This window comes from Medicago sativa, chromosome 5, assembly GCF_051527215.1.
Source record: "Medicago sativa cultivar Bolivia chromosome 5, Bolivia_mono, whole genome shotgun sequence".
NCBI lineage: Eukaryota > Viridiplantae > Streptophyta > Magnoliopsida > Fabales > Fabaceae > Medicago > Medicago sativa.
The window spans coordinates 2,130,486-2,141,434 of NC_140753.1; the positions used below are offsets into that span (position 1 = coordinate 2,130,486).

Consider the following 10,949-nt stretch of genomic DNA (forward strand, 5'->3'; position numbering starts at 1 on the left):
TCAAGACTCAAATGCACTTACATAGATATCATTCACCAAAGAGGTCCTCACATCAGCAACGAGAATTGAACCTATGATCTTGTGGGAGAGTCGACCTTGCAATTGAATCAACTACTTACCAATTGAGTCAACCTTCGTCGACTTATAGTACATTCAGGGCTGGCCTAAGGGTAAGGCAACTCAAGCCCTCGCTTTAGGCCTCTGAATTTTGGACTTAGAATAAAGGCCTCATAATAGACAAATTTATGTGTATATATACATATGAATAAAGGCCTCACAACAAATGAATTATACAACTTTGTCGTAAAGCAAAGATGATAGACGCGAGACTTTATGATGCTTACAACATGAGTTCAATACTTCTCCATAAGGCTTTACAATGCACACAATTTTTCCGCCGGAAGTGCTGCACTTCCACTTATTTATTTATTTATTTATTTTTTATAAAACCTATGTATTTTTCTATTTTTTTATAAAACCTATGAATTTATACTAATTTCTTTCATTAAAAAAGCCTCATATTATAGTCCGTTTTAGGCCTCAAAATGTGTTGGGCCGGCACTGAGTACATAAATTTATTCCTTCACAAAACCTCTTTGAAGTTTCAAGAAAACAACTTAGCATAAGGACTTTCTTTTTTTAAATAAAAAAAACCACTCAACACAAGGACTTGATTTCTCCTTCAAAGGTTACCAAGAACCCTTAACTTTGCTCAACGTACTTCTGTCATGTTATGTGTGTGATAACATAGATATATGGGAACAAACATATATACTTTGAATATTTGGATTAATTGGTTTCAGTATTTGGTTGTAATGTGTGTGATCAATCTTTGTGTTTTTGATGAATGTGCTTGTTTGTTACTCCTGATTCGATTAAACGTGTAACGTGTTATCTGGTTTTGTTTATTATGTTTATGTATAATCTGCAATAGTTTTGATTGTGAACTTGTAAAGTTAGAAAACAAAGTATCAATTCCTTAGGGATAGTTAGATAGATACTAATAGTTATGTAATCTAAATTGGTTGTGAGTAACACTATACATTACTTCTATGCTTAGGATCAAGTTTGAAGTGTGCTTCTTGATGATGTTATTATCTAATATACATTTTTTCTATAACATTTCTTCTTAAGCCTTGATATGAGTTATAGTTATCAGGTTTTGATTTCTGATATTTCCTTGGCAGATGGCGTCTTCTGGTATTTTCATAGGTTCTAAACACCAGGCGGAATCAAAGCGGCTTTCACTTGGAATGAATCCTGCTGCTGATTCAGAAGTTATACATCAAGATAGATCAATTGGTTTCCCTATCTCAGTCGCATGGAGTGATGCTGATTCAAAAAGCTTTCTCCTTGCTTTGTTTACTTTTGGGAAGGATTTTATTCAAATAAAAACATTCTTAGAGAACAAAAAGATGGTGGAAATACTTGCATTTTACTATGGAAAGTTTCATACAACTGATGGATATCGTAGATGGTTGGAGTGCAAGAAGTTAAAAGGGAGACAATGTTTGATAGGGAAGAAATTGTTTACCAAACCGAGGCAATGTGAACTATTGTCTCGCTTGATTCCTCATGTCTCTCAAGAATCTCAAGATACTTTGTCACAGGTATTTCATTCCTCATGGTGCTGTACATGTTGAATGATTGTCTTGTCTGTCCATATTTTATTGATTCAATCCATTTGATGTTACCAAGTGAAAGCCGTCGCTTCTGTTATAGACTGCACACCTCCTATTTATGAGTATTTATGCCCATACCAATACCTTTTTTTAAATATCACATGCTATGTGTGCGTTTGATACTATCGTAATTAAAATGGAATCACCGAACAAATTCTCATTTTATTGTGACATTCCATGATTACTTGAACCTCTATGTCCATGCCAGTACCTTTTTTTCTTCCTTTAAAGCACTTCTGTTATATATATATATAATTTGTTTCTATCCTCACTTTCGTTACGTTTATACTCAGGTTTGTAAATCATATATGGAGGGGATAACTTCTCTAGAAGAATACATACATATTTTCTTTGAAGTTTACTGTTGGACTTGGCATTCTGGAAGAAGTAGTAGGTATTGGTAAGGAGAAGGAAGACCTTACTAGGTTTGGTGTGAAACCTAGGAAGAAGAACAATCAGTGGGCATTTTCAGCACCAACTTGCAAAGATTTGTCTTCTCTTGGACCGAGTGATATAATACAATCTTTGACAGGATCTCGGCTGAGCAAAACCAAAAGTAATGGACTATTCTGGGAAGCTTTTTGGCCTCGCTTACTAGCAAGAGGTTGACATCAAATGAAGATGATTTATCTCATCATCCTCGTCAATGTTACCTTAAGCCAAAGATGCTGATAGGTAGCGAAAAGAAAATTACCAAAACTGATGGTCGCATAATGATGGAAATAAGATGGTTGAAAGCCGGAAATATCAACACGCTTTTGATGTTGATTCTTTGGAACAACATGCTGATATGAATCTCAGGAGACAGATCACTAGAAACAAACCATTGAAAGTTAGAGCATTGCAATCAGAATGTATAACGAAAAAATTCTTACATCCAGAAAAGAGACAAAAAAGCGAAGACATCCAGAGACAGCCCAAGATCCTTTCAATCCTTGCCGCAAGCCTCGTACAAGAGGCAAAACAATGATGCGTCGTATTTGTTAAGATCATGGGAATGCATATGGTGGTGTTGCCTAAATATTTGCATGCCCCTTAGTTAAGTTAAAAAGAGTTTCTGGCATTTGGAATTGGTTTTGAATGTACTGATGCATCTCCTGCCTGTGTTCTAAGGCTGCCAGATGACTAGACATACTCTACAGAAATTTTTGGTTTATTTTGATTATAAAATTTTCTTTTTTTATTGTTATGTTTTATTTTATTTAATTAATAATTAATCAAAATTCTTGTAAGTTACCCACATAATTCATTAAATTCAGCTATTTTAATTCAGCTATTTTCAGCTTGTCATACAATGAAAAAGTATTGATTAATAATTAATCAAAATTCTTGAATGAAAAAGTATTGATTAATAATTGATTAATAATTAATCAAAAATGAATTCTTGTATAATTCATAAAAATGAATTCTTGTATAATTCATTAAATTCAGCTATTTTCAGCTTGTCATACAATGTCATACAATGAAGTGTAAGTTCAGCTATTTTCAGCTTGTCATATTGAAATTTGGGGTCTAACTCATATGTCATACAATGAATTCTTGTATAATTCATAAAAATGAATTCTTGTACAATTCATTAAATTCAGCTATTTTCAGCTTGTCATACAATGTCATACAATGAAGTGTAAGTTCAGCTATTTTCAGCTTGTCATATTGAAATTTGGGGTCTAACTCATCCTTACAAAACCGGCTTGTAAGATGAGGATTGCATCTCTTTATATACTCTTCTCAAGAGTCTTGTCTATCCGATGTGGGACTTGGGTTTTTCCCAATACACCTCCCTCACGCCCAACACTCTTTGGGCTTGGTGCGTGAATAGGTTTAGGCGGCCCTTCTTGTCTATCCGATGTGGGACTTGGGTTTTTCCCAATACACCTCCCTCACGCCCAACACTCCCAATACACCTCCCTCACGCCCAACACTCCTTGGGCTTGGTACGTGAATAGGTTTAGGCGGCCCTTGAATTCGACAAGCTCTGATACCATGTTGAAATTTGGGGTCTGACTCATCCTTACAAAACCAGCTTGTAAGGTGAGGATTGCATCCTCTTTATATACTCTTCTTAAGAGTCTTGTCTATCCGATGTGGGACTTGGGTTTTTCCCAATATAACCCTTGAGGTATGAGAAAGAATGTTGTTCAAAAGTTATCACAAAATTGTTTTACAAATATCATTTTTCTTAAATTAATTAACAACTATTCTGTTATTTATTTTCTTATACACAACTTTATTGTATTCCTAGCAATTGCACCAGTTTGGCCAGTTTCTTTCAAACTTATGTCTATACTTATACCAAAAAAAAGAAAAAACGTATGTAAATACAAGGAACAAAATAATATCATAAGTACAAAACTACTAGGAACAAAATAAAATCATCTATGATGTGTCTATCTACTCTATTATGAGCACTTGCAGCTTGTAACTCCTTCATGGTACCTTCATTAGCAAAAGAAGAAAAAGCACACGTTGCTGGCAAGAGACAACTATTTGGTCTCTTTCTTGCATCACTAACTGTCTTTTTGGTCTCTCTCTTGAAATTTTCCTAAGTTTTGACATTTTTACACTTTGACCAATCTTTAAAACAATCCCTTTTGATTCATATTTACTTTGAACACTTTCGTTCCATCATCAAGATTTTTTATCCTTCGGTCCAAAACCTCTTGATTCTCCCAACATCTCATTTGATACTTTTTTAATCTCATGTGACATCTTGCCCCATGTATCATTTCTATTTCTTTGTAGATGCCCCAAACCATCTTCTAAAATTTTGTGTTGTGGAATCCTTTATTTTTCACTCTTTAAATACCACCACTTGATCCTAAGAGTCACACCCTTTGTTTTTCACCCTTTATACACAACACAAAATAAAATAACATTACGGATAAACGGACACATTAATATCCGTCTTCCCGCTAATTATTAATAAAGATAAACCAAAAAGAAATATATTTAGTTTTGATTGAATTCAATGTATTTGAAATATATTTAGTTTCAAAATATTTCAAACACATTAAAAAGTTGATTGAAATATTTTACAAAATAAATAATTCAATGTGACATTATAAGGTTTGATTGAATTCTTTAAAAATATATATTTGATTGAATATTTATTTTGTAAAATATTCGTGGGTGACTAATTTTTAGTCCCCCAATTAATTAGGGTAAATTGAAGGTTTTGGTCCAAAGAAAAAGGCATGGAAAGCTAAAACACTTCTTCATGGAAACAAGGGGATGTATTATAACAATCCTCAAAAATATAATAATGAAGTTAAGTTTAGGTGGACTCTCCACTTATACGAAATATGAAGTCCTCAATTTATTGAGATTGACGGATGAAAATAAAATAGTACAATTTGTATATTTATATTATCTATAAAGAGAATATATTTTGTGGTGATATTTCATTTCTAATTATACCTTTAAATAAATATATTTTGTGGTGATATTTCATTTCTAATTATACCTTTAAATAAATTTATCTATAACAATGATATATTGTTAGTGTCATTAAAAAGGATAAGAAGTTATATTATATTTTTTAAATTGTTGGTGTCATTAAAAAATATGTGTATAATTTGTTACAATAAGAAAATACAATGTATCTAATAAAAATAATTTTAATTAAAATTAAAATTTCGTTGAAACTAGTGTTATAATCTATTCACATTAACACAATAAAAAGAACAAACAAAGTAACTCGTTCCTTAAAAAAAACGTTTGAATGCGTATAGAATAAAATATATTTCCTCAAAAAAGAATAAATATATCTAAAAATAATATACTTTTATATTTATCAAAATTTAAAATTTAGTTAAAATTAAATGATACCAAAAACGTATTTTAATTCATGTTAATATTATTTTGTGTGTTTCAAATACATTATTTTTAAAAGAAAACGTGTTTGAAATACCTGAATTGTCACATTGATTAGTTTTTTTTTTTCACTACCAAAAAACTAATCAATTTGACAATTCAGGTATTTCAAACTTATTTTCTTTTTAAAAATAATGTATTTGAAACACATAAAATAATTATACATTAATAATACTCCTACATATTAATTAAATCATAGTTTAAAACATGTAGTAGAAAAATTATTTATGTTGATCCTCCTATGGTAAATAGAAGAGAATATATTTAGTTTTGTTTAGATTTATTATAACAAAAGAATAGTCTGTTGTATTTCACGACGAATTAAGTTTAGTTTAGTTAAACTTTTTTCAGTGAAAAAGAAAGTTCTTGGAAAAAAGGAAGAAAGCAGGAGGAAAAAGAAGCAAACGCTACCTCATTCCGTTGGGTTCTGTTGTTGTTGTTGTTGTTGTTGATTCTTCAACTTCAATCTCTCTCTCTCTCTCTCTCTCTGATTCTAAGCTGAAATTACAAACTAGAAAGAAGATGGGTCAAGTTTTCAATTTAGGTGGACTCTCCACTTATACGAAATATGAAGTCCTCAATTTATTGAGATTGACGGATGAAAATAAAATAGTACAATTTGTATATTTATATTTATATTATCTATAAAGAGAATATATTTTGTGGTGATATTTCATTTCTAATTATACCTTTAACTAAATATATTTTGTGGTGATATTTCATTTCTAATTATACCTTTAAATAAATTTATCTATAACAATGATATATTGTTAGTGTCTTTAAAAAGGATAAGAAGTTATATTATATTTTTTAAATTGTTGGTGTCATTAAAAAATATGTGTATAATTTGTTACAATATGAAAATACAATGTATCTAATCAAAATAATTTTAATTAATATTAAAATTTCGTTGAAACTAGTGTTTATAATCTATTCACATTAACACAATAAAAAGAACAAACAAAGTAACTCGTTCCTTAAAAAAAAAAACGTTTGAATGCGTATAGAATAAAATATATTTCCTCAAAAAAGAATAAATATATCTAAAAATAATGTACTTTTATATTTATCAAAATTTAAAATTTAGTTAAAATTAAATGATACCAAAAACGTATTTTAATTCATGTTAATATTATTTTATGTGTTTCAAATACATTATTTTTAAAAGAAAACGTGTTTGAAATACCTGAATTGTCACATTGATTAGTTTTTTTTTTCACTACCAAAAAACTAATCAATGTGACAATTCAGGTATTTCAAACTTATTTTCTTTTTAAAAATAATGTATTTGAAACACATAAAATAATTATACATTAATAATACTCCTACATATTAATTAAATCATAGTTTAAAACATGTAGTAGAAAAATTATTTATGTTGATCCTCCTATGGTAAATAGAAGAGAATATATTTAGTTTTGTTTAGATTTATTATAACAAAAGAATAGTCTGTTGTATTTCACGACGAATTAAGTTTAGTTTAGTTAAACTTTTTTCAGTGAAAAAGAAAGTTCTTGGAAAAAAGGAAGAAAGCAGGAGGAAAAAGAAGCAAACGCTACCTCATTCCGTTGGGTTCTGTTGTTGTTGATTCTTCAACTTCAATCTCTCTCTCTCTCTCTCTCTGATTCTAAGCTGAAATTACAAACTAGAAAGAAGATGGGTCAAGTTTTTCGGAAGTTGTTTGACACATTCTTTGGCAACTCTGAGATGAGGGTAAGTAAAAGGGTACCTTCTTCTTCTTCTTCTTCTTCTTCTGGTTTCTTGTTTACTGTATTGATTGATCTTCTTCTTGTTGTTGTTGTTGTTGTATTGTTATAGGTTGTGATGCTTGGTCTTGATGCTGCTGGCAAAACTACTATTCTCTATAAACTTCACATTGGAGAAGTTCTATCTACTGTTCCCACTATTTGGTAATTGTGCCCCCCACCCCTTTTTGATTCTGTGTTGGTAGCTGTTAAGGCTGGTCTGTAGCAAATACCAATAGTTATTCTCATTATGCAAATATACAAGTTTGGCCCAACAAACATCATATTTTTATAGAATTTGATTGACATACTATATTTTTTTTTTTTTGATAGAGTTATGTGAACCCTGAAACTCTTGATACTTGTTAGTATTCCTTTGGGTGTCAACCCTCACGGGTTGAGTTTGCTCCTTTCTAGGTCTCAAGTTTGAATCCTCTAGGGGTTATCAGTTTCTGAGTTAAGCCACTCCATATAGGGCTTTACTTTGACTTCAACTGGGTACCTCCTAGTCAGTTGTGGGATTGGTCCCCAGTATTAGTCTGTCCTTAGGCCGGATACCAAGTTTAAAAAAAAGAGTATTCTCCTTGGTGTACCTCAGTTCAACAACCGAGCTGCCTACTCGGGACAAAATACGTGAAGAAGAGTTGCCATTCTAGCGGTTATAGGTGGGGTTTCAATAGTTGCATTCTAATAATTTTGGTGGCAAAATCTAAAGTTGGACATTTTAATAGGTTGTTATGGTAGTTGTTAAATTTCTACTTTATTGTATTAAGTTCTTTCAAGCACTTGGGCATCAATGTGAGGAAAGTTCAGTATAGTAATTTCATAGTGTTTCTTTGAGGTGGGTCTATATATTATTTCTGTATGCAGTATGCTTATAAATTTTTTTTTCCTTGCAGGTTTCAATGTGGAGAAAGTTCAGTATAAGAATGTTGTTTTTACAGTTTGGGATGTTGGAGGACAAGAGAAATTAAGGCCACTTTGGAGGCACTATTTTAACAACACTGATGGTCTGGTAAGCATCAAATCATTGCTTTTATATCTCTTTCTCGGTGAAAACAAAAGCTGTGGTATGTTTGCGGTTTTGTGAAAATTTGCTTTTTTTCACCATCATTAGCATGTCTATTAGGCCTGCAAAGAAAGGTCTACACACATAAGGTAGCAAGTTTGATATTAAATACAGATGCATACATTTATGCAGATTTATGTTGTTGATAGCCTGGATCGTGAGAGGATAGGGCAAGCAAAGCAGGAATTTCAGGTAGTAAAATTAAACTTCAATATCATGTTATATGTGTGCATAAGATGCCGTATGCATCATTTTAAAACAAACTAAAAACTGATTCATTGATTATTTGCAGGCAATCATAAATGACCCGTTTATGCTTAATAGTGTCATATTGGTATTTGCAAACAAACAGGACCTGGTAAGCCTTTGTTACTTTTTTCTTTTTTGTGCTTTTTACTGCATGAGCCGACATTGTAGTTGTATCTCTGACTGTAGTTCACATGAGAGCCAAAGCATATAATTGGGTGACAAAATGACATGTTTACTGAATATACTAAGAGAAGTGTTGGAAATTCTGCCATATAAGCTCGTATAGGATGAAATAATGCATAACATTGTTAGGATTTTACGTTACTCAATTTATTGACAATTTAAATAATATGACATTAGTTAGAAGGTCTTGAATTGTTATTACCCTTATCTTGATCTGATGTGTTATTAACTTAAAATTTTGCGATGATTTAACTGCTGGGATGATGTCAAAGCCTCTTTGAATAAATGATAAGGTGTTTGCTCCATGCTGTCCCCATTCTTCATAATTAAATGGAAAAAGTTGGTCAGTGCTTTGGGATCAATATTGACTGCAGTGTGAAAAGTGCGCAATCACATGTATGTCAACTGATCTCCAACCATGACCATCGGTGATGTTGCTACCCATGTGGGTACAAGTGTTTTTTGAAAACGCAGTTATGAGGATAAGTACTATAGTATCCTACCCAAATCCTAGCCATTGTTATCCCTATATTTTAGGTTTAGACAAATTTTCACTTCCAGTTTTTCTCCCATATTTCTGTAACATTCCCACAACTCATTTTGGGGAGTTGCTTATGTGGCCTTCCTTCAGCCCCTGCTATTATTAGCTGATAATGATATGTTATGTACCAGGTTGATGGCTGAAACAAACTTCTGGAATTGTTCAGTTGCTGCATTTTAGTGTGTGCTATAGCGATCACTCATTATTATTATGTTGTAAATTTGTAATACTGGCTAACTTTTCCTTTTCATGATAAAAATATTCTCCTCCAATAATTTGAATTTTGCTGTGTGCTCAAGTCTGGTCATAACTGTTATATATTTTTTTTTTCTTCTTTTGTAGAGAGGGGCGATGACGCCGATGGAAATATGTGAAGGACTGGGTCTCTTTGATCTAAGGAATAGAAAATGGCACATACAAGGCACGTGTGCCCTCAAGGGAGATGGCCTTTACGAGGGTTTGGACTGGTTGTCTTCAACTCTGAAGGAGATAAAAGCTACTGGATCAGGAACCTCATCCTTCTAATTGTCAAGGTTTGAACGACACTTTCCATTGTTAACGAGTTCCATTCTTGTGTATCATTCCATTACATTTCATCATTGGTATTATTGTATACTGCAGGTATTATGGCCAGGTAATTGATGAAGGAAAGTGTAGAGTTTGGTTATCAGTTTCATTCAAGAATGCTGTAGATTGTAGGACAAGTTTTAATGTGAACCCAGATTATTATGTAAATACTAGACCACATGTTCAATCATGATCTATATTTAAAATTATGTTCGAATTTGTGTATCTAGAATGAAAGATGGGTCCATCTTCCTGCTATGAGAGTTGTAAAGGAAACTATAAGAGATAATTTGTGAATGCTGACAGAGAACCATCCTCTATCCCATGAATGTGTCTACTGAAATGATATGACTGATGAGAAAACAATTTCATTACTTACTAAAAATATCCTAGCCCATGATAATATTTCAAAATATATTCTGAATAAGGATAAAACTTGTTTGCTTTTCTTTAAGTGTTGTTTATATTCTTCACCAATAATAATGTTAAGTGTGTAAAAACTTTTAGATTAACTTAAATGAAAATAAATTACAAGATAAGACTGTACAGTATGGGATAACCTTGAGTCATACGAGAACTCTTTGGTGCTAGAGGAATGATAAATTATGGGATAACAAGGCTGCACAATGTATCTACTAGTCAAGTTACTCAAACGACTCGTGCCCTTAAATGACTCTGACATGGATCGTCAATTGCAAAATCATCGCACTAAAAAGTGGAATCCATCGAGTGTGCTTTGGAGGATCAGTGGGTTCCTTCCCTGATAGACACTCTTAAGTGTAACAATGATGCTGCGTTTTTGTTTTGAGAAACATGATTATATAATCTTATGCATGTTCATTTGAGTCTGGAATGGTATGTTTGTGGGCGAGAACATTATGTATTCCTCATCATCTTCCAACAGTTGAATTTGAGGCTTGTACCTTAATCTCGGCGCTCTAATGAATTCCAGACCATGAGTTGGATAATGTACTTATTAAAATGGCGTACAAAGTGCTGGCAGACGTTATCAATCACTAAAAGGAAAATGTATTGATTTA

The 10,949-nt window shown here is 32.1% G+C and overlaps 1 protein-coding gene and 1 pseudogene across 2 annotated transcripts; both read left to right on the plus strand.

Moving 5' to 3' along the window:
• The first annotated feature begins 1,187 nt into the window (after positions 1-1,187).
• Positions 1,188-2,432, plus strand: LOC146919045 (uncharacterized; annotated as a pseudogene). Its single transcript, XR_015010673.1, has 2 exons — positions 1,188-1,610; positions 1,976-2,432. The product of XR_015010673.1 is annotated as an uncharacterized LOC146919045 (transcript).
• Positions 2,433-6,008: 3,576 nt separating this feature from the next.
• On the plus strand, positions 6,009-10,234 carry LOC146919046 (uncharacterized). The gene is made up of 8 exons (XM_085712314.1): positions 6,009-6,027; positions 7,158-7,268; positions 7,374-7,463; positions 8,199-8,315; positions 8,502-8,561; positions 8,662-8,727; positions 9,685-9,875; positions 9,964-10,234. The coding sequence occupies exons 2-7, from the start codon at positions 7,212-7,214 to the stop codon at positions 9,865-9,867; spliced, it is 573 nt and encodes a 190-aa protein (XP_085568440.1). The 5' UTR covers positions 6,009-6,027; positions 7,158-7,211; the 3' UTR covers positions 9,868-9,875; positions 9,964-10,234.
• Positions 10,235-10,949: the final 715 nt, after the last annotated feature.